Below are 25,134 nucleotides of genomic sequence, written 5' to 3'. Positions count from 1 at the left end.
AATCCTGCAAATGGATGCAGACATAAATGAGAGTATACATGACATCCCCCAGATTACCTTTCGTAAGGGCGATCATTAAGAGATAGATTGGTCCATAGCCATTTTAAGCAGCCCTCTCAGACAACATGGCTGGAAACAAGAGTGAAGGGATGCTTTAGATGTGGAGACTGTATGGCATGCAGATCAGTGCAACAAACAAAAGCTTTCATGAGTAATAACACAAAAAGGGTATACGAGATTAGGCACTTCATCAACTGTCGAAGTGTAGGTATCATTTACAAAGCAACATGTGAATGCAGAGTCGAATACGTGGGAAAGACAAAAAGGGAATTCAGAAAAAGAATCAGGGAACATATTCGCGACACCATGAACAAAAGAAACACTCCGGTTGCCAATCACTTAATTAAGTATCATGGAGGTAACACGGAAAAAATAACATTTGTGGGGATTGATAAGATTTCTTCCCCCCTGAGAGGAGGTGATTGGGACAGAATGATTTTACAAAAAGAATCTAAATGGATTTTTTGGTTAAAAACAGTACATCCAACTGGACTTAATGAACAACTATCCTTCATCCCTTTCCTATGAGTTATGTAGGTGTAAGAATAGGAGTGAATACTTAGGGATAGCCGCCGTTGAGTGGGGGCACCACTGCGTAGGTCCCCTAGGGTGCCAACCTCCACGTTAGGTAGGCGACAGTAATAGATAGAGATCATGATTAGGGGCATATGTAGATCCTACCCTAATCCAAAAAAATTTTCACCTCACTGTGTTTTCCTCCGTTTTGCACCAATTCCCTTATTTGTGGTCGGGCATACGAACTCAGGGCCCCCACCTCCACGGGTCCTTACTTGTTTTTTGTTTTTGTTTTTGTCTTTATTTGCTGTAATTGATTCTTGGTGATTGAACTACCGGAAAACTCATTTTTGGTCCTAGATTCATATATATATGATTATTGCCACGACAAGAAATGGTACATACGTATACAGTATAGGTCACATTTGGAATAATATGTTCCGAGGACCTTTGGTACAAATGTGTATGTTGGAGACGGTGTAATACTCAGAGGGTTGACTATATCCTATAATATACCCCTATGTATACGCCGCGATGTAAATGTGTCTTTGGAAAGGATATGCACGACCCCAACTCTTATAGCGCAGGCTCCGTGATATGTTTAACGCTTTGGGAGCGTGTTTTGCATTCCATTACGGAGCTTCCGTACCACGGGCCGGATATACGTCACGGTGAATCCGAAAGTGACTTGGAAGTCCGGCCGAGAGAGCATGCGCAGTAAGAAATTTTGCGCTCCAGCATGCGTGTCAGGAAGCAGACACGAGCACGACTATGGAGCTTAGTACTACAGGGACATGGATACTGGATATGCACACCACATGGTATGTCCGGCAGTTGGCGTATATATTGGATGCAATCCACTAATAATGTCAGATACTTTTGGAAGGTGGCACAAGGCTCTTAACTCCCCTGAGGAGTAATGAAACGCGTCGGGAGCCAAAGCTTTGCATGGTCTGCACTGACACCAATAAAGGAGACGTTATGACAGATAAGTCTGCATACATTTAAGAAATTGGTGATATAGTTTATAATGTGCCATAAGTTCTTTATTTTGCAATTAAATCTATGGGCTGCTGGGAGAATTTAGTTAGCAGCAGATTGATATACAGTATTATGGGAATTCTGTGTCTTAAAAAATGTTTCCCTTAAAAAACTGACTAAAAAGAAGGAGCTGAAGTATTGCATTTTCTGCACTGACACCAAATGTAGGAGACTTTATGATAGATAAATCCGCGTTTATTTATGAAATTGGTGATATGGTTAATAGTGTGCCAAAAAGCTCTTTACTCTGCAATAATAATCTGTGGGCTGCTAGGAGAACTTGATAAACAGCAGGGTGATATTTAGAGTTGTAAGAACCCTGTGTCTCAAAAATGTTTCCCCTGTAAAAAACTGACTAAAAGAAAGGGGTTCTATATCCATTCACTCTGATCCCTGAAAGAGGTATACTTCTGTGAGTGTTTCTAATAATATAATAAGGACCCTATAGCATCGAAATTGTGTTAGTCAGTCAATAACTTGGTCTCATGAAAGTGTAAATCCAAGAGCATTTTCTACTTTTCTAATCAGATTGTACATGTACGTCTGATTTTGATACAGCGCACTTTTTTTAGGTGATTACTCCATTTTTAAAAATTAATTAATAAAACAATATTTTTTAACCTCTTGATCAGAACTACCCTTCCCCTCCAGTTGATCCCTTCCAAAACTGTGGGCATTCGGTGCATCCATGGTGACACCAAGGACTATCCCGTGGCCACAGTGACAGTGGGGACAGACTGTGGTGCCCAGTCCCATGAAGTCAGGGTAGTGAAGGACCTGATACACCCCGTCATATTGGGCCGTGATTTTTTTTTATTTTGGGACTTGTGGGGGAAGGGATCTGGACTAAGTAGCGTGGGGATAAGCCAGGTCCTTGGAGAAGAACCCCCGACGAAGTCTCAGGTGGAGTAGTTTCCACTGTGCGCCCTTGTCGGTGACGAGGTTGAGACAGTGACCGAGGAGGCCAACCTCCCTGAGAGAGATATATCCGGAGAGAACTTTGGGACTGCTCAAGTTCGAGACCTGACCTTAAAGGGGGTGGTTTGTCCAGGTTACTGTATGTAATGGGGTTGCCCAAGAGCTGGGCCAACACCAGATTCCCCCACTTTGCAGTGCAGTGGGAGTTGCTATATCGGGTGGCCAAACTAAGGAGCTAGTTGGAGATAGTTGAATAGCTTTTAGTGCCGGGGACATAAAGACGGAGGGTACTAGATAGGGCCCATTCACATGTTTCGGGGGGGACACCTAGGGGTCTAGAAAACTCAGGAGAGGATACTGAGAAGGTTTTATTGTCCAGGGTGTTACCAAGAAGTTCAAAACTATTGTAGGTCCTGCCCTACCTGCCAAATAACCGCTCCCTCTTCCCACTTCCATAGCCCCTTAGTCCCACTACCTGTGATAGAGGTTCCCTTTGAGAGGATTGCCATGGACCTCGTGGGCCCCTTAGTTAAATCAGCTCGGGGCCACCAATATATTCTGGTCTTCATGGACTATGCAACCCAGTACCCCGAAGCGGTTCCCCTAAGGAACTCGTCCAGTAAAAGTATAGCCCGAGAGCTGGTCCATATTTTTGCTCAAACAGGTCTGCCAAAAGAGATTCTGACAGACCAAGGAACCGCCTTCATGAGCAAGGTGATGAAGGAGCTTTGCAGAGTCCTTCAGATAACTTAGATTCGGACCTCGGTTTATCATCCACAGACGGACGGCCTAGTGGAACGCTTTAACAAGACCTTAAAGGCGATGCGCAGGAAGGTCATTGAAAAGGATGGGCAATGCTCCCATTTCTGCTTTTCTCTGTCAGAAAAGTTCCTCAAGCCTCCACTGGCTTCTCTCCGTTTGAGCTCCTATATGGGCGGCATCCAAGAGGTCTCCTAGACATCACCAAGGAAACTTGGGAGGCCGAAGTCACGCCACACCAGAGTATCATCGAATATGTCGCCCAGTTACAGGAGAGAATGTCAAAGGTGATGCCCATCGTGAAGGAACATCTCCTCCAGGCGCAAGAAGCCCAGGCGAGGGTATATAACCGGTCAGCGAGACTAAGACAGTTCCAGCCCAGGGACCTTGTTTTGGTGCTAATCCCTACCGTCGAGAGCAAGTTCCTCGCCAAATGGCAATGTCCATACAAGGTGGTGGAGAAAGTTAGCGAGGTTAATTATAAAGTCCACCAGCCTGGCCGAAGAAAGCCGCATCAAATATATCATGTGAATTTGCTCAAGCCGTGGGGGGACCGGGAACCTGTGGAAGCTCCTTGCCTGGGAGCCGCACCAGAAGGCAAGGTGGAGGAGGTCACTATTGCAGAGACTCTATCACCGGCCCAGAAGCAATAGTGTCAAGAGTTACTACAGTGGAATCGGGAGCTGTTCTCAGAGTTGCCGCGGCATACTCATGTGGTAGAGCATGACGTGCTAACAGAGCCGCACGTACAAGTGAATCTGAAGCCGTACTGGATTCCAGAAGCAAGCCTGGAGGTGATCTCGGCTGAGGTGAAGAGGATGTTAGACCTCGGGGTAATAGAGGAGTCAAAGAGTGGGTGGTCGAGCCCTATCGTCCTCGTGCCAAAACCCAATGGAGAATGGAGGTTTTGTAATGACTACCGTCGGCTGAATGAGATATCCAAGTGTGACGCGTACCCGATGCCCCGCGTCGACGAACTCATCGAGAGGCTTGGTCCGGCGAGGTACATCACCACTCTTGACCTGACAAAGGGCTACTGGCAGATCCCCATGTCCCCGACGGCAAAGGAGAAGATGGCTTTCTCAACACCTGATGGATGTTTTCAATACACGTGGATGCCGTTCAGACTACAGGGGGCCCCAGCCACTTTCCAGAGGGCTATGGATTGGATCCTAGCCCCACATAAGAAGTATGCCGCAGCCTACCTTGACGACATTGTGGTCTTTAGCCCAGACTGGGCTAGTCACCTACCTAAACTACAGGCCGTTCTGGAGGCTCTAAGGAAGGCGGGATTTACCATAAATCTGAGAAAGTGTGCCATCGGAAAAGAGGAGGCCAAGTACTTGAGCTATGTCATTGAGAGAGGCAAAATAAAGCTGCAAATCAAGAAAGAGGAGGCAATTCAAACCTGGCTGCAACCGCTCTCCAAGAAGCAGGTGAGAGCGTTCCTGGGAATGGTGGGATATTACCGGCGGTTTATCCCAAATTTCACCATGATGGCCGCGCCACTAACGGAACTTCTAAAAGACACCAAATCAACCATGGTGAAATGGATGGAAGAAACGGAGTCCACTTTTCAACAGTTGAAGCTAACACTGTGCAAGCAGCCGGTCCTGGTCGCGCCAGACTTTAAGAAAGAATTTGTGGTCCAGACGGAAGCTTCAGAGGTTGGTCTAGGGGCTGTACTCTCTCAAGAGATAAATGGGGAAGAACATCCCATTCTCTATCTGAGCCGAAAGCTGTCCTCCTGCGAGAAGAATTACGCCATAGTAGAGAAAGAGTGTTTAGCCGTAAAATGGGCCGTGGATACACTGAAATATTACCTACTAGGTCGGAAGTTTAAATTTGTATCAGATCATGCCCCGTTGAGATGGTTGAGGGAGAAGAGGGGTAAAAATGACAGGGTAACTAGATGGTTCCTAGGGCTCCAAGATTTTAACTTTCATGTGGAGCATAGGAAGTTATATGGGAATGCAGATGCCCACTGTAGGATTCCCTGCCTGGTGTCAGAAGGTGTCCAAACCCCCGGCTTTGGGCAGAGGGGGGGATATGTGACAGTGTCACTGGTTTTATATGTGAGGGGAGGTATGTGTCACTCAGGATGCTCTCCTGTGTGAACTAAGACCTACTTTATTTCTGCCAGCATGTTATATGCTGGTGGGTTTACTCTGTTAAAGGGTGTGCGGTTTAATGGGAATGGCAAAGAGGGCAGGACACCATTCCCCCTACCTCCCCTCAGGGTGTGGCTGAGCAATGTGTAAAAGCTCAGTCCCTTTTTTTTCTCTGGAGTGTGGTCTGGAGAGGGAAGTGTCCAGACAGTGTTGTGGAAGCTGCAGAGCTTTTTTACAGGGACTTTGCCTGTGCAGTTAGTGCTACCGAGAGCGGGCGGAACCCGCTCACCTATGAACTGAGCTATATTTTGGTTTTTTTCCCGTTTAACCCAGAGGGGTCTAGTTTATTTTTCCTGTGGAACCCTGCATGAGTTTATGCCATATAATAAACCAGCAGGAAAGTAACCTGAGAACTGTGTCCTGAGTCTGCCTCCAGGAGAGCCGACCGAGTCGTCTTGCCACAGTATTTATGGATATAATTTTATTTTCATTTATTTTTCTTATTTTTTTCTATTCTTTTAAAAGGTCTCGGGTTACCATGGCAACTATCGGGCCTTCACGATGACATCACGGCGGGTGCCAATTGGAAGGGAAAGGGAGCCCCCTCCCTCTCCTAGCCTCCTGCGATCGATATCAATAGCAGCACATAGGGAATTAAACAGCCGGAGGCAGTGAGGGCACCTCTCCTGGCTTTGACAGCTGGGTCTCGGCTGTCACGTAAGCCGAGTTCCTTGGTGGCGATGGCGCAGGCACAGCTCCTGTGCAGTGCATAATCGCCATGACGTACCTATATGTCAAAGGTCGGGAACCCCTATCTAACCATGACACATGGGTATGTCAAAGGTCGTGAAGGAGTCAAAGGGGTTGTCCAGGCTTGGAGGTCAAGTCTGCAGTCACTCTATGTAACTGTAGACTTGTGAATCCTTACAAAGTGCACTGTCAGGACTCTCTGGTGTTGTTGCCGGGCGTGGGCGGTCATGTGACCGCATGTATGAGATTTGCTTACTACTGGCTACATTCCAACTAAACGTTGTACAGCCCTGCTCAATTAACTTGTATTGAGTGAGGCCATGCACGTTTAGTTGGCACGTGACCACATGTATGCAAATTGCATACTTGCGATCATGTGCCTGCCCACTCCCAGAATCAGCATCGGACAATTCTGACAGCTTGCGCTGTGCGTGTTGTGAGCATTCACAAGTCTGCAGTCACATACTATGACTCCAAACTTGAGCCCCCAGTCTGAACAACCCCTATAACCCATAAAATTACCAAAGCACAGTGGCTCCTTGCAAACCTCATGATAGCCAGCACCTGGGACACATGCCTCAGTTCCCCACATTCCTAGCTATTATACGAAAAGGCCCACATACACATTCGATAGGAGTCGCCCGAACCCTCCAATTTGGGTTGAATCACCTGACCATCCAATGTTTATGGTGGCCTCCTGACTCTCCCCTGACTGATGATTTCAGGAGCTGGGGCAGACATATCAATGGTGCAACCTTTGCGCCTGCACAGGAGCTCATGAGGTAAGGGGGCCCATTTCTACCTCCAAAGCAGGTGGAATTGTGTATTATCATGAGCTCTTGGGCTGCAAAGGGCCCATATATGTTCTTGTCCTCTCCTGTCTGTGTCCACCAGTGCTCAGGAGAGAAATAGATCAGCTGGTTTGAATTTAGTTGCCCTACCCTTTTGTTCTGGAGGCAGAGGAGCCACTGCCAGATGAGTTAAAATTTCCCTTTAACATATCAATCTAGGATAGAAAACGACACCATAAAAAGGGGTAGTATATGGGATAACTAACAACAATATGTAGCAGTTTATTGCACGCCACGGGCCATACAATTTAATGTACCACTATCTTTGTCTTTACAGGTTTAAGAATGGACAGCCTATTGAGCTGAAAACATCGCCCCCAGGAAAATATAGAATTCTTAATGAATTTGGCACACTTACATTGGAAATCAGCAGGTAAAGTTACCCCTTTTCAAGTAATAATGTTAGAAGGGTCACTGATAGAAATGGGCACCAATTTCTTTTATTATTTATTTATTTTAACCCCTTTCCGACGTGGTACGTAACCACGTCGGCACCCCCTGTTTAGCACGGGCTCCGGCGCTGAGCCCGCACTGAACCGGGCGTATGTCTGCTGATTTATACAGCTGATCCACCCGCGACTGTTAACCAGTTAAATGCCGCTGTCAATCTCTGACAGCGGCATTTAACAGCGCCGCACTGGAAGCGCATCTCTTACCCCGCCCATCGGTGACCCCGTCATGTGATCGCGGGTCACCAATGCGTGGGCATGACAACCTTGGGTCTGCAGCAGACCCCTGTGGTTGTCCTGTGAAGATTGCTATGAGCGCCACCTAGCGGTCGGTGCTCATAGAACATGAGCAGTTCTACTACATATAGGCGATCTGCTCATTACCTCTATGTAGCAGAGACTATTGAAGCAAGCAAAAAGTGTAAAAAAATGTTTTAAAAAATATAAAAAAATATATAAAAGTTTAAATCACCCCCCCTTTCTCCCCATTCAAAATAAAATAATAAAAATAAATCCCATATACACATATTTGGTATCGCCGCGTTCAGAATAGCCCGATCTATCAACATAAAAAAAGAATTAATCCGATCGGTAAACGGCATAACGAGAAAAAAATTAGAAACGCCAGAATTACATTTTTTTGGTCGCCGCAACATTGCAATAAAATGCAATAACGGGTGATCAAAACATCGAATCTACCCCAAAATGGTATCAATAAAAAAGTCTGCCCGGCGCACAAAAAATAAGCTCTTACCCGGCTCCAGATCTCGAAAAAAGGAGACTCTACAAGTCTCGGAAAATGGTGCCTTTTTTTTTGCAAATTTTTTTTCACCACAAATAAAAAAGAACCTATACATGTTTGGTGTCTACGAACTCGTAATAACCTGGAGAATAATAATGGCAGGTCAGTTTTAGCATTCAGTGACAGTGGTAATTGCATTTTTTTTGCAATTTCACCGCACTTGGAATTTTTTTCCCGCTTTCCAGTACATGATATGGTAAAACCAGTGATGACGTTTAAAAGTACAACTTGTTCCACAAAAAATAAGCCCTCACATGGCCATATTGAACAAAAAATAAAAAAGTTCTGGCTCTGGAAAGAAGGGGAGCAAAAAACGAAAATGCAAAAACGGAAAATGCTCCGGTCATGAAGAGGTTAAATACAGCACTACACCTGCTTAATGCTTGGGTCTGATATTACTGCTCTGCTCTCATGAAGTATTAAACTGCACTAAAATCCAGAGCCAGTTGTGGTGCTACTTGTCAAGGAAAGAAGCCATATTTACGTATTTTGGACAATCCTTTTAAATGAGGGGTGTTAAACTTCAGTTGCATGGGATGGTAATGCCGCCATTTATGATATGATAACCCTGCCTTCCTCTACGTAATGTCCGCCTGCTCTGTTTGTGTCAGCATCTTTAGGACCAATTAAGTTTGCAGTGCCCAAAGACCCTGACAAACGAAGAGTTAATCAAAAGCAGCAAAGAGGAGGAGCATAACTTTTTTGTAAGGATAGCATCACACATTGCTTTGGTGGCCATAGCTGCACCTGTAATATTGGCTGCTAGCATTATTGCATAATTTGTTTTCTGCTGAAGCCAGTACGACAGATCTGCATGAAGAAGTTTGGAGGATTTATATGATATTGGCCAAAATTTTGTAATATATGAGCTTTATTTTATAAGCTGTGTATAATTCATCACTAGTGACTTGTATAAAGATCTTGTCATAATTCCACCACTCAGTCTTCCAAGGACGTGAGTGATAGCTCAGCTGCCCAATAGGAGATTGTGAGTTACAGCTCAGACACCCAATCTGAGGCAGAGGCGTGCTGAGCTGTCTGTATTGTGAATGACAGCGCAGCCTTATCATCTGGTAGGGTTTCCTCCAGGTTTCACCAGTTCTGAGTGACTACCTGGCTATTTAGCTAGCTGGCAATGATTAGAAGATTTCCAGTTGTAGCTTTGCTCAATCGGTGTGTGTTTGCTCTGGGTTCTAATGTTTTCATATTCTGATCATTGTTGCTCGACCTTGGATTTGCCTTTAACCATCCATTTGCCTAGTCCCTTTGTCTTCTTCCTCTTCTTGATCTGCTACCTTCTTGGAATTCTGACCCAAGATTGTGACCTGACTTCATTTTTGCATTTTTGCCTCACCCCTCTGTTTATGACATACCTTCCTGACTTTTCACCTCAGACTCCTTGACTTCTCCGACTCACAGCTAGTCTGTGAGAAGTGACTCAGTGTCACATTACCAGTATGGATCCTGTTCACATGCTCTGTGACCAGGTGGCATATCTGTGGTTCGCGGTCACATTATGCAGAGTTATGATTGAGATTAGTCCCTGTTAAAAGAGAGATGTCTTACATCAATTCAGGAGTATATCCGAAAACACTCAGTTAAGCAGCATGATCAGATAGATAGAAGTGGACCTCGACTCTAATTCAAATTACTCTTAGGGTTAAATAATCTTCAGTGTTAATGAGATAGTATTACTATCCATCTTGATTAGGTATTACAGCTATTTATTACTAAACTCAGCCATATAACGCTGAGAGTCTAAAGAGACTATTTTAATGTATTTGTCTTTGAAATAGCTGTATATGGTGCATAGTACTGATAGCCTGAGAGGTGATATATACAGTGCTACTCACCATTATTGCCATCCTTTTATTTTTTTCATAGACTGTACAATATCTTCAGAAATAAATGGAAATGTACCAAAGTTATATCCTCAGGATTTTTTAATTAGTGGTCAAAAGTAATACAACAATAAATAGTTGTTTTTCAACTTCCGTGTTGCAATTTCAAAGAAGAAACAGATAAACAGCATGTGCAGCTATACAGGCACCCCTAATTAATACTTGGTTGCACACTCTTTGGCATTGATGACAGCCTCCAAACGTTTTTTGTAGCCATCTATAAGCTTCTTGCACTTCTCAGTTGGAATTTTCTCCCACTTTTCCTTTGCAGTTTGTTCAAGCTCTTGAATGATCGCTGGGTTCTTTTTCCCATATGGCAGATTTCAGCTCACCCCAAGATTTTCAATGGGATTGAGGTCAGGACTCATTGCTGGCTATTTTAAAACAGTTCATTTTTTCCTTTTCAAACATTCCTGTGTACTTTTGGATGTGTGCTTTGGATCATTATCTTGCTGAAGGACCCATGATCTTTGACTCAAATCAAGTTTTCTTACATTGGGTAGGACATTTCACTCTAAAATCTCTTGATAATTCTCTGATTTCATGATTCCTGTGATACGTTCAAGGCCTCCAGTACTGGACGCAGCAAAGCAACCCCACAGCATTATGGATCCTCCACATTGCTTAACTGTTGGTAAGGTGTTTTTTTTCCTTAAAAGCTTCATTGCGTCATCTGTAAACAAACTGTTGCTTTGCATTGCCAAAAAGCTCTATTTCTGTTTCATCTGTCCACAGAATATTTTCCGAGAAGGATTGTAGTTTGTCAAGGTACTCTTTGGAAAAGATCAGTCCTTCATTTTTATGTCTTTTCTTCAGCATGGTTTCTTTCTTGGCCTTCACCCATAAATCTCTGCTTTGTTTAGTGTGTGGCGTAAGGTACCTGTTGAAACCACAACCCCAGACTGTTCCAGTATGGCCTTCAGGTCTTTGGATGTTTGATGTGGTGTTTTTTCCACCATTTGCACCAACCTTCGAAGACATCTCTTGTCAATTTTCCTCTTTTCCTAATGTCCAGGGAGGTTCTTGATGCTTCCATGCTTAGCAAACTTCTTAATAACATTGCACACTGTTGAAACTGGGATACCAAGGTCTTTGGTGATGACCTTATACCCTTTGGAAGTCTTGTGTTTGCTAATAATAGTAGTTCTGATGTCCTCAGACAGCTCTTTTTGTCTTCACCATTGTGAACAGGGCCTACCATGTGGCTTTTTAAAACATTGATGTGATCATTCATTGGCTAATGCATGTCACATGGGCACCGACAATTAATCACAGGTGAATCTCTTTTGGGATTTACCACAGGCGAGTCAAAATGTGTTTCCATACTAAATTAATGTAAAGGGTGGTAATACCAGTGACACAGCAAGCTTTAGGTTTTTCTATTTTTCCCTATTTTTGTTTTTAAATTATTGTTTATCATTTGCTCTTTTGTTTTTAACACAAGTGCTCTATACAAAAAACTGTTTCACTTGATTCATTTTTTTCAGTAGATATTCCACATTATGTATTTAAACTTCATGGGTGCCAATAACAATAAGCAGGACTGTATTATACCTTATTCTGATTGGAGGTCTATTATTCATATGACTTGATGTATGATCACATCTGTCACAATATGAATCTCTCTGATTAAGGAAATAAGAACTTTACATTATTTGTGATTTTAATAGAGCACATATTTCTATTTCTGTATATCTATTAAATAGGCACCATTAAAAGTTATATTTTAAACTTAGGAAGCTTTAGTTAGGAATTATTTGTCTTTGGCAATTTGTAAATAACAGGTGGCATATATGACACAACTAATTCAGGATCTGGCTAAGGAATACTGGATTCTTGAATCGTCGCAATATCAGTTGCAGGGTCAGATATCTAGTTTGATGAAAACTTCCTATAGCTCTCCACTGCCAGCAATGACTCTGACCCTCTGACATACAGTTGGTCTCTCCCGAACCTGTAGTGGCATTCCCTGATAATTTTTCAGGATAAAAAATAAAACACTTTAGGGTGTTCAGGGAGAGCTGTAGGCTATTTTTCCCTGCCACCTTGGTCTTCAGGGGATGACGTGGGCATTTTATTTGTCCCCACAAGCCACAGAATGGTCCCGACAGGATCTAGGTCGCTGACGCAAAGATCATGAACCTGGCACAGGGTTGCCGCACCACTGAGGACTACTACACCGAGTTCCGGCAATAGTCCACTGAAGTTCTGTGGAATGATGCAGCTCTCAGGTGCCAGTTCCACAAAGGTCTTTTCAAGTCTCTGAAGAATGCTCTGGTTCTTCATGACTCCCCTTGATTTTTGGCGCAGGCCATGACTCAGGCCATACGGATGAACCACAGAATCTGTGAGAGATGTGGCGACACTATCAGTATTGTGAATGACAGCTCAGCTGTCCAATCTGGCCAGGCCTGCATGGTTTCCTCCAAGTGGCACCTGTTTTGCTGGCTGGCAATGATTAGAAGATTGCCAGTTGTAGCTTTGCTCAAGTGATGTGTGTTTTCTCTGCACTGTACTGTTCTTATATTCTGATCTTTGTTGCCCAGTCTTGGATTTCCTTTGACCATCCATTTGCCTAGCCTCTTTGTCTTTATCCACTATCTTTTTATAATTCTGACTCCTCACTGTGGCATTGACTTTGTTGCACTCCTCTGTTTATGACATACCCTCCTGGCTTTTGAACTCTGACTCCTTGACTTCCCCGACTCATGGCTAGTCGGTAAGAAGTTACTCAGCATCACAGATCACTTTTTACTGTACGCCAAGGTGTAACAAAGAGTTAATTTTTATAATAAAAGGAAAGCTCAAAACCTGGAAAAAAGAATGTTAGAAGGGTTCTAAGAACAAAAATGAGAACATCCCATTGGATACTTATTTGCAGAGCCAACCCCACTAGTCACAAGTAGGGTTCTATAACTTTAGTAATGACATATTGCACATGGCTTACCACACATATACGGGAGAAATATTGGGAGTAATTATATCACCAATAACAAACATTTATGATTGAGATTTTTGCACAGGCATACCCCAAAAGTTGTTATGTCCAGGCGTACCCCATATGTCGTAATGTCAAGACTAGAGCGTGAGAATGCTATTTGCCCTCAAATGGCAAAGCTTTCACATGATGAACTGAACAAGTGTGTTTTGCATCTTAATTTAAAGGGGTTATCCAGGACTCTTTTTTTCTGTATGGGGCTAACAACTTACCGACAGGTAGTTGCCAACTATCTTCCTGTTCTGCCCTGCAATGATCTCTCCCAACTCAAGCGCCAATTCTCCTGTTTCCTGTGACACGACAACAGAGCAGTTCTTTCTCTTACGCTGTGCGCTGATGACAGGGGGCGTCACTGCCATCATGCTGATTGACAGTGAGCTCCCCGCAGTTAAGTACAGCAGCTCCTTTTGTTCCGCTCATCATTCTTTAAATTATAGAGACCAATGTAAGGAAGACACTCAAATCCTTTTGTGAGTACTACATTGTACATGTTAAGTTTTTGTGCCTCAATATGAAATAAAGATTTTGTTTCCTGCAGTGTTGTCACACCATTCCGCAGCCCCCTGAGTGGGTAACCCTTTTTTTGTATTCTTTTGCTCTATTTTACCTTCATGCCACTGTTTCTTGTTCACCTTATAGTAGTAAGTCTAGTCATTGTGCAGCAGTATTTTTACACTATAATGACATCTAGTGGCTGATTTAAGGTACTGCTAACCAAAAACTGCTCTGTACAGAATTTGTGGCTTCCAGTTGCCTATTTCCTCACTTTTACAATGTCTTTGCTTAACAATAATTTAGTTTCATAATGGCCTTTCATTATTAACGTACTGAATTTTAGTTCACTTAGTAACTTGCAACTGCACATTCTCAGATCTACAGCCGTGGGGTGTTCTCCTGTATGGTACAAAATGTGGGTAGGTAGTTTGGCATTATAGTAATCCTAACCCCTTCCCAATCACTAAGTTTTGGTCATAAATGAACAAACATTTTTAGGAATTTTGCACACCAAATTTTATTATGACAAATCTTCCACTTGTGAAGGGGCGAATTCTATATCATTTGAAGCACTGTACATTTGAGGCATCACTCCAGCGCAGATTGATCCCCTTGATTGTTTACCAGGCAGAGCACTGTACATTTGCTTCTAAGGGCATAACGACCGAGGTCGCAGACCTGGCCCGTGCGGGTAGGGACCCGCCAATGCCAGCAGAAACTTCAACTGGATGAAGTTGAAGTGCATCCAGTTGAAGTGTATTGCGACACACAGACCCAATGGGTCCATGCATGGCAGTACCTGCTGCTGGCCAATCAGAGGCCAGCAGCTGACGTCAGCATGCACATGACTGGGAGGGCATGGAAGTAATGTCATGTGCTCCCATCGCTTGCACGCTGAAGTCAGCTGCTGGGTTCAGAAGAGTATGCCGCTCAGCGGGGGAGCGAAGGGAAGGCAAGCATAATTGTTTTGGTTTTTTTGTATGCATTAAAGAATGCAGAAAGGCGGACATATATCAGCATGTGGACCAGAATAAGGGACATATTACCAGGATGAGGCCCAGAAAAATTGACATATTACCAAGATGGGGCCCAGGATAAGGAATATATTACCAGGATGGGGCCCAGGATAAGAGATATATACAAGAATAAGGGACATATTACCAGGAAAAGAGACATATACCAGGATAATGGACACATTACCAGGATGGGGGATATATACCTATAAACATTGCTCAAAAAAATAAAAGGAACACTCAAATAACATATCCTAGATCTGAATGAATGAAATATTCTCATTGAATACTTTGTTCTGTACAAAGTTGAATGTGCTGACAACAAAATCACACAAAAATCATCAATGGAAATCAAATTTATTAACCAATGGAGGCCTGGATTTGGAGTCCCCCCCAAAATTAAAGTGGAAAAACACACTACAGGCTGATCCAACTTTGATGTAATGTCCTTAAAACAAGTCAAAATGAGGCTCAGTATTGTGTGTGGCCTCCACATGCCTCTATGACCTCCCTACAATGCCTGGGCATGCTCCTGATGAGGTTGCGGATGGTCTCCTGTGGGATCTCCTCCCAGACCTGGACTAAAGCATCCGCCAACTCCTGGACAGTCTGTGGTGCAACGTGATGTTGGTGGATGGAGCGAGACATGATGTCCCAGATGTGCTAAATCGGATTCAGGTCTGGGCAACGGGCAGGCCAGTCCATATCTTCAATGCCTTCATCTTATAGGAGCTGCTGACACACTCCAGCCACATGAGGTCTGGCATTGTCCTGATTTGGAGGAACCAAGGGCCAACCGCACCAGCATATGGTCTCACAGGGGGTCTGAGGATCTCATCTCGGTACCTAATGGCAGTCAGGCTACCTCTGGCGAGCCCATGGAGGGCTGTGCGGCCCTCCAAAGAAATGCCACCCCACACCATTACTGACCCACTGCCAAACCGGTCATGTTGAAGGATGTTGCAGGCAGCAGATCGCTCTCCACGGCGTCTCCAGACTCTGTCACGTCTGTCACATGTGCTCAGTGTGAACCTGTTTTCATCTGTGAAGAGCACAGATCGCCAGTGGCGACTTTGCCAATCCTGGTGTTCTGTGGCAAATGCCAAGCGTCCTGCACAGTGTTGGGCTGTGAGCACAACCCCCATCTGTGGAAGTCGGGCCCTCATACCACCTTCATGGAGTCGGTTTCTAACCGTTAGTGCAGACACATGCACATTTGTGGTCTGCTGGAGGTCATTTTGCAGGGCTCTGGCAGTGCTCCTCCTGTTCCTCCTTGCACAAAGGCGGAGGTAGCGGTCCTGCTGCTGGGTTGTTGCCCTCCTACGGCCCCCTCCACGTCTCCTGGTGTACTGGCCTGTCTCCTGGTAGCGCCTCCAGCCTCTGGACACTACGCTGGCAGACACAGCAAACCTTCTTGCCACAGCTCGCATTGATGTGCCATCCTGGATGAGCAGCACTACCTGAGCAACTTCTGTGGGTTGTAGAGCCCGTCTTATGCTACCATGAGTGTGAAAGCACAACCAACATTCAAAAGTGACCAAAACATCAGCCAGAAAGCATTGGTACTGAGATGTGGTCTGTGGTCCCCACATTCAGAACCACTCCTTTATTGAGGGTGTCTTGATAATTGTCAATAATTTCCATCTACTGTCTATTCCATTTGCACAACAGCATGTGAAATTGATTGTCAATCAGTGTTGCTTCCTAAGTGGACAGTTTGATTTCACAGAAGTTTGATTTACTTGGAGTTATATTCTGTTGTTTAAGTGTTCCCTTTATTTTTTTGAGCAGTGTATATAGAAAAAGTAACAAAGACAGCACTCCAAAAAACAGGTGGTTTATTAGCTCAACAAGAGCTGTGGCGACGTTTCGGCTCCAGCATGAGCCTACAGGCACCTGATTTCCTGAGCTACTGTTTGCTTCTGCTGCTTATAATATCCCAGGATGCGGCCTAGTACAGGGGACATATACCAGGGTGGGGGATATATATACCAGGATGGGGGATATATACTCCAGGATTGGGCCCAGGTTGGGGGATATATATAGCAGGATAGGGGATATATATACCAGTATGGGACCCGGGATAAGAGACATATATACCAGGATGGGGGATACATATGCCAGTATATATGCCAGGATGGGGGATATATACACCAGGATTGAGCCCAGGATGGGGGATATATATACAAGGATGGGGGATATACATACCAGGATGGGGCCCAGGATAAGGGACATATATACCAGGATGGAGAATATATATACTGTATATATATATATATATACCAGTATGGGACCCGGTATAAGGGACATATATACCAGGATGGGGAATATATATACCAGGATGGGGGATATATATGCCAGGATGGGGGATATATACACCAGGATGGGGCCCAGGATGGGGGATATATATACAAGGATGGGGGATATACATACCAGGATGGGGCCCAGGATAGAGGACATATATACCAGGATGGGGAATATATATCTACCAGGATGGGGCCCAGGATAAAAGACATATATACCAGGATGTGGGATATATATATACCAGAAAGGGGGATATATATCACAATGCGGCCCAGTACAAGGGACATATACCAGGATGGGGGATATATACACCAGGATTGGGCCAAGGATGGGGGATATATATACCAGTATGGGACCCGGGATAAAGGACATATATACCAGGATGGGGGATATATATACCAGGATGGGGATACATATACCAGGATTGGGCCCAGGATAGGGGATATATATACAAGGATGGGGGATATATACCAGAATGGAGGATATATATCACGATGGGGTCCAGGATAAGGGATATATACCAGAAAGGGGGATATATATCACGATGCGGCCCAGTACAAGGGACATATACCAGGATGGGGGATATATACACCAGGATTGGGCCCAGGATGGGGGATATATACAGCAGGATGGGGGATATATATACCAGGAAGGGGAATATATATACCAGATGGGGATATATATACCAAGATTGAGCCCAGGATGGGGGATATATATACCAGGATGGGGCCCAGGATAAGGGACATATATACCAGGATGGGGAATATATACATACCAGGAAGGAGCCCAGGATAAGGGACATATATACCAGGATGGGGAATATATATATACCAGGTGTAACGGGTCTGGGAGGCGGAACCTCTGAGCTACTATACAAGGGGGCGGTCCTTGTAAGGGAGCGGGTGGCGACCAGGCAGGCAGTCACAGCAGGTGACCGGGACAGTCTCTGGAAGAACGGGCAGGAGGTCACGGCAAGTGACCGGGGCAGTCTCTGGATGAACAGGCAGATGGTCATGGCAAATGACCGGGGCAGTCTCTGGGTAAAGGGTTGGTACGACCTGTGGCGGCTGATGGTAGACGTGAGCTCCCAGGTGAGCAGGCGAGAGTCTCTGGATAAACGGGTGGTCACAGCATGTGACGGCGGAGCCTCCTGGAAGACCAACAGACAGGCGGCAGATGAGCGCTCCCAGGTGAGCGGGCAGAAGTCTCTGGACAGGCGGGTGGTCACAGCACGTGACGGCAGAGCCTCCAGGTAGGCTAGCAGACAGGCAGCAGATGAGCGCTCCCAGGTGAGCGGGCAGGAGTCACTGGACAGGCAGGTGGTCACAGCACGTGACGGCGGAGCCTCCAGGTAGGCTAGCAGGCAGGTAGCAGATGTGCGCTCCCAGGTGAGCGGGCAAGCTGGTCCATAGACAGACTGACAGGAGTTGGAAGGCAGACCGTCGGACCTCAGGCAAGCAGGCAGGTAGCTGATGTGCGCTCCCAGGTGAGCGGGCAAGCTGGTCCTTAGACAGACTGACAGGAGTTGTAAGGCAGACCGTCGGACCTCAGGCTAGCAGGCAGGTAGCAGAATATCAGGCAGGAATAAGACAGCAAGCTGGCAGGAATCTGGCAGGTATCTGGCAGGTAACTGGCAACGGGACCTGAGGGCTGAAGCAGAGTAGTGAACAGTGCAACAACATTGCTCGGGCACCTCCATTTTGGAGGAGGTGCCTTATATATGGTGAAGTCCTCCGGCCATTGGCCGGGGACTCCTTAGGACGGCGCACGCGGCCCCTTTAAGAGGATGGGAGAGCGCGCGCGCGCCCTAAGCACAGTGGCCGGGAAGGAGCGCGCGCTGCCAGCAGAGCGGGAGGAGGACGCCGGGCACGGAGCAGAGAGGTGAGAGGAACAGCGTCCCTGCCTAGCAGAGGGCAGGGACGCCGGCGCTACAGTACCCCCCCCTTTAGGCCCCCCTTTTTTAGGCCAGACAGAAATTTAGCAAGGATAAGAGGGGCATGGATGTTCTCCCGGGGCTCCCACGTTCTCTCCTCAGGACCAAACCCCTTCCAATCTACTAGAAAAAAGGTCTTTCCTCTTACCCTTTTGGTGGCAAGAATGTTCTCTACCTCAAACTCGTCCTCAGCAGAAACCGGAGCAGGAGGCGTACCTGTAGACTTGGAAAAAGAGTTAAGTACCACAGGTTTGAGGAGAGATACATGGAAGGAGTTAGGGATCTGTAAGTTGGCCGGGAGTTTCAATTTATAGGCCACCGGGTTGATCTGACTGATGACCTCCAGAGGACCGATGAACCGAGGCCCTAACTTGTAAGAAGGTATCTTGAGTCGGACATATTTAGATGAGAGCCAGACTTTATCTCCAGGACGAAATTGTGGAGGATCCAGGCGTTTTTTGTCAGCGTGTCTTTTCATCCGTTCGGACGACTGAAGGAGTGCGGATCGGGTACTCTCCCAAATGGAGGAAAATTTGCTAACGAGAGATTCCGCAGCCGGGTTGTCCACAGAGGTGGAGACAGGAAAAGGAATCCGAGGATGCTGACCGAAGACTACAAAAAACGGGGATTTGGAGGAGGATTCGCTCTCGTGATTGTTATAAGAGAACTCGGCCCATGGTAGGAGATCCACCCAGTCTGAATGATGAGCATTAACGAAGTGCCGGAGGTAACTGGTCAGGTTCTGATTGATCCGCTCCACTTGACCATTGGACTGTGGGTGGTAAGCGGAAGAGAAGTCCAGGGTGACGTCTAGCAGTTTACAAGTGGCTCTCCAGAAGCGTGAGGTGAACTGTACCCCACGATCCGACACGATGTGGAGGGGCAGACCATGAAGACGAAAGATGTGACAAATAAAGTCTTTAGCTAGCTCGGGTGCAGACGGGAGGCCTGGCAGGGGAACGAAATGAGCCATCTTGGAGAAGCGGTCAGCGACCACCCAAATGACCGTACAACCGGCAGAGACTGGGAGGTCAGTTATAAAGTCCATTGCTATATGCTGCCAGGGGGCAGCAGGTACAGAAAGCGGAAGGAGGCGACCGGCTGGCAGATGTCTCGGAACCTTGTTGCGGGCGCAGGACACACAGGCAGAAACAAAGTCTATTACGTCCTTGTGCAGGGTAGGCCACCAGTAGTGCCGGGTAATAAGCTGGAGGGTCTTTTTCTGACCGGCGTGGCCAGCCAGTTTAGACGAGTGACCCCAGTGAAGGATCTTCTCCCGATCAGGTACTGATACGAACGTCTTTCCGGGAGGGAGACGATTTAGACTCACGGGAGCCACCTGCATTACTCTGGCGGGATCGATGATGTGTTTCGGATCTTCCTCGAGATCAGACACCAGAAAGGATCGAGACAAGGCGTCCGCTTTGACGTTTTTGTCAGCCGGGCGAAAATGAAGAACAAAATCAAAGCGAGCAAAAAACAAGGACCACCGGGCTTGGCGCGGGTTAAGTCTCTGGGCATGCTGGAGGTAAGCCAAGTTCTTGTGGTCAGTGTAAATTATTACCGGGTGAAGAGCCCCCTCGAGCAGGTAACGCCACTCCTCCAATGCTAGTTTGATGGCCAATAACTCTCGGTCTCCTATGGAATAATTGCGCTCTGAGGAGGAGAAGAGTTTAGAGAAAAAGCCGCAAGTTACCATCCTCCCGGAAGATGATTTTTGAGTAAGTACCGCTCCGGCTCCAGAGGAGGAGGCGTCAACTTCCAGGAAGAACTGCTTGTTGCCGTCCGGGCGATGCAGCACCGGGGCGGAAGAGAAGGCCTGTTTTAAGGAAAGAAAGGCCTCCTCTGCTTCGGGCGGCCACTCTTTGGGATTAGTACCCTTACGGGTGAGCGCGGAAATTGGGGCAGTCCGGGAAGAGAAGTGTGGTATGAAGAGGCGGTAGTAGTTGGCGAAGCCCAGGAACCGCTGAATGGCCTTCAACCCCTCCGGTCGAGGCCATTTCTCGATGGCAGACAGTTTCTCTGGATCCATTCGTAGGCCGGTCTGAGAAATAATGTAGCCCAAAAACGGAAGCGAGGTCTGCTCAAAGAGGCACTTCTCGTATTTAGCGAAGAGGTGATTCTGCTTGAGCCTGAGCAGGACCTGACGAACGTCCCTCCGGTGAGTCTGGAGATCCGGAGAGAAGACCAAGATGTCGTCCAGGTACACCACTACGCAGGAGTAGAGAAGGTCCCGGAAGATGTCATTGACCAACTCTTGAAAGACGGCAGGAGCGTTACAGAGACCAAAAGGCATTACCAGATATTCATAATGGCCGTCCCGGGTGTTGAATGCCGTCTTCCATTCATCCCCCTGACGGATACGAACCAGGTTGTACGCCCCACGGAGGTCCAGTTTGGTGAAGATTCTAGCCCCCCTCAGACGATCAAATAACTCCGGAATGAGCGGAAGGGGGTACTTATTCTTCACCGTGATCTGGTTAAGGCCTCTATAGTCTATACAGGGACGGAGAGAGCCGTCCTTCTTTTTGACGAAAAAGAAGCCTGCTCCCGCCAGGGAGGTAGATTTCCGGATGAATCCCCTGGCCAGATTCTCCTTAATATATTCGGACATCGACCGGGTCTCAGCAGCGGATAATGGATAAATACGCCCACGGGGAGGAGTAGTACCGGGTAACAGGTCGATAGGGCAGTCGTATGGTCTATGAGGGGGTAGTGTCTCTGCCTCCTTTTTATTAAAGACATCAGCATAAGACCAATAAGGAATCGGAAGTCCAGGTAGATTAGCTGGGGTAGGAGAAGGACGGACGGGATGGACGGGAACCAGACAGGTCTCATGGCAGTCCTGTCCCCAGCGAAGGACTTCTCCGGTCTGCCAGTCAAGCACGGGTGCATGTCTCTGGAGCCAAGGTAGACCTAGCAAGAGGGCGTGAGAGAGTCCAGGCAGAACATGAAAGGAGATACTCTCAGAATGCAGCATTCCCACCTGCAGAGTAATGGATTCGGTGATGAGTTGGATGGGGCGTGGTAAGAGACCCCCATCCACAGCAGCAACAGACAAGGGTACAGCCAGAGGTTTGGTGGGGAAGCGGTATTTCTCTACCAGGGACTGTGAAATAAGATTCCCGGCTGCTCCAGAGTCAAGTTGGGCTAGTTCGAAATAACGGTTCTCCCCGCAGACGATTGAGACTGACAGCAGCAGAGATGGAGAGGATTTATTCTTGTCTAGGTCGACCTCTCTGAGCGAACCTAGACACAGGCGTTTCCCGACCTCTCCGGGCAGGCACGGATCCGGTGCTCCTTACTGCCACAGTAGAAGCAGCTCCCCAAGGCAGCGCGTAAGTCCTGACGGGTTTTGACCATCTTGGTCTGGTCGACCTGCATAGGCTCAGGAGAGTGTACCTGGGGAGAGACGGAGGGAGTGACGGGTTTCTGAAAAGTAGGAGCTAGACGTGGAAACCTCCTCTCACGGGTGACCTCTTTGGCACGCTCCTGGAACCGTAGGTCAATCCGGGTGGCAAGAGTTATTAGGTCATCGAGAGTGGTAGGAATGTCCCGACCGGCAAGTTCATCTTTAATACGGCCGGACAGACCCTCCCAGAAGACGGATACCAGAGCGTCGTTATCCCAGGCCAGCTCCGAGGCAAGGGTACGGAACCGTATGGCATATTGGCCCACGGTGAGACTTCCCTGACGGAGGCGTAGCAGTGATGATGCGGATGAGGTCTTCCGTCCGGGTTCGTCGAAGACTTTCCGGAAAGCCGTGAGAAAGGCAGGCAAGTCGGACACCAGGGGGTCTCCTCTCTCCCATAGAGGATTTAGCCAGGCCAGGGCCTCCCCGGTGAGATGGGACATGATGAAGGCAATTTTGGCCCGGTCGGAGTTAAACTGGTGGGACAGGAGTTCAAAGTGCAGGGTGCACTGATTTATGAAGCCCCGAGCCTGGGCGGAGTCGCCTCCGAAGCGAGGAGGTGCAGAAAGCCGGGGTCCGGGGTAGGATACCATGGTATTAGTGGGCAGCGGAGCTGCCGGATTGCGAGTCATGGCACTGGCGGAGGTTGCTGGCGGAGCAGTCAGAGTGTCCAGGCGAGAATTGACATTCCGCAGGTGACCCAGGATGGACTCCTGTTGGGACCTCTGAAGGGACAGTTCATGACACAGGTCCGAGAGAGAGGGAGCTTGGGTGCCACCGGGTTCCATGGCCCGAGCAAACTGTAACGGGTCTGGGAGGCGGAACCTCTGAGCTACTATACAAGGGGGCGGTCCTTGTAAGGGAGCGGGTGGCGACCAGGCAGGCAGTCACAGCAGGTGACCGGGACAGTCTCTGGAAGAATGGGCAGGAGGTCACGGCAAGTGACCGGGGCAGTCTCTGGATGAACGGGCAGATGGTCACGGCAAATGACCGGGGCAGTCTCTGGGTAAAGGGTTGTTACGACCTGTGGCGGCTGATGGTAGACGTGAGCTCCCAGGTGAGCAGGCGAGAGTCTCTGGATAAACGGGTGGTCACAGCATGTGACGGCGGAGCCTCCTGGAAGACCAACAGACAGGCGGCAGATGAGCGCTCCCAGGTGAGCGGGCAGAAGTCTCTGGACAGGCGGGTGGTCACAGCACGTGACGGCAGAGCCTCCAGGTAGGCTAGCAGACAGGCAGCAGATGAGCGCTCCCAGGTGAGCGGGCAGGAGTCACTGGACAGGCAGGTGGTCACAGCACGTGACGGCGGAGCCTCCAGGTAGGCTAGCAGGCAGGTAGCAGATGTGCGCTCCCAGGTGAGCAGGCAAGCTGGTCCATAGACAGACTGACAGGAGTTGGAAGGCAGACCGTCGGACCTCAGGCAAGCAGGCAGGTAGCTGATGTGCGCTCCCAGGTGAGCGGGCAAGCTGGTCCTTAGACAGACTGACAGGAGTTGTAAGGCAGACCGTCGGACCTCAGGCTAGCAGGCAGGTAGCAGAATATCAGGCAGGAATAAGACAGCAAGCTGGCAGGAATCTGGCAGGTATCTGGCAGGTAACTGGCAACGGGACCTGAGGGCTGAAGCAGAGTAGTGAACAGTGCAACAACATTGCTCGGGCACCTCCATTTTGGAGGAGGTGCCTTATATATGGTGAAGTCCTCCGGCCATTGGCCGGGGACTCCTTAGGACGGCGCGCGCGGCCTCTTTAAGAGGGAGGGAGAGCGCGCGCGCCCTAAGCACAGTGGCCGGAAAGGAGCGCGCGCTGCCAGCAGAGCGGGAGGAGGACGCCGGGCACGGAGCAGAGAGGTGAGGGGAACAGCGTCCCTGCCTAGCAGAGGGCAGGGACGCCGGCGCTACACCAGGATGGGGCCCAGGATAAGGGACATATATACCAGGATGTGGGATATATATATGCCAGAAAGGGGGATATATATCACGATGGGGTCCAGGATAAGGGATATATACCAGGATGGGGGATATATATACCAGGATGGGGGTTATATATGCCAGGTTGGCGGATATATATACACTGCTCAAAAAATAAAGGGAACACTTAAACAACAGAATATAACTCCAAGTAAATCAAACTTCTGTGAAATCAAACTGTCCACTTAGGAAGCAACACTGATTGACAATCAATTTCACATGCTGTTGTGCAAATGGAATAGACAATAGATGGAAATTATTGGCAATTATCAAGACACCCTCGTAAAAGGAATGGTTCTGCAGGAGGGGACCACAGACCACATCTCAGTACCAATGCTTTCTGGCTGATGTTTTGGTCACTTTTGAATGTTGGTTGTGCTTTCACACTCGTGGTAGCATGAGACGGACTCTACAACGCACAGACGTTGCTCAGATAGTGCAGCTCATCCAGGATGGCACATCAATGTGAGCTGTGGCAAGAAGGTTTGCTGTGTCTGTCAGCATAGTGTCCAGAGGCTGGAGGCGCTACCAGGAGACAGACCAGTACACCAGGAGACGTGGAGGGGGCTGTAGGAGGGCAACAACCCAGCAGCAGGACCGCTACCTCCGCCTTTGTGCAAGGAGGAACAGGAGGAGCACTACCAGAGCCCTGCAAAATGACCTCCAGCAGGCCACAAATGTGCATGTGTCTGAACAAACGGTTAGAAACCGACTCCATGAGGGTGGTATGAGGGCCCGACTTCCACAGATGGGGGTTGTGCTCACAGCCCAACACCGTGCAGGACGCTTGGCATTTGTCACAGAACACCTGGATTGGCAAAGTCGCCACTGGCGACCTATGCTCTTCACAGATGAA

At 47.6% G+C, this 25,134-nt stretch overlaps 1 protein-coding gene across 3 annotated transcripts in view; it reads left to right on the top strand.

Moving 5' to 3' along the window:
• The window catches only part of MYOM3 (myomesin 3), a 184,388-nt gene that overhangs the window by 77,859 nt on the left and 81,395 nt on the right, over positions 1 to 25,134 (top strand). For all 3 annotated transcript variants that reach the window (XM_073665800.1, XM_073665795.1, XM_073665788.1), the window contains one exon: positions 7,284 to 7,379. In XM_073665800.1, the coding sequence (XP_073521901.1) occupies positions 7,284 to 7,379 (96 nt within the window). The remainder of the gene's footprint in view (positions 1 to 7,283; positions 7,380 to 25,134) is intronic.

Source organism: Phyllobates terribilis, unplaced genomic scaffold, assembly GCF_046119375.1.
Source record: "Phyllobates terribilis strain yellow unplaced genomic scaffold, ASM4611937v1 Scaffold_2__4_contigs__length_985480577, whole genome shotgun sequence".
In the NCBI taxonomy this organism is placed as follows: domain Eukaryota; kingdom Metazoa; phylum Chordata; class Amphibia; order Anura; family Dendrobatidae; genus Phyllobates; species Phyllobates terribilis.
Note: the sequence above shows the minus strand (reverse complement) of the source record. Positions and strands in the feature narration are given on the sequence as shown.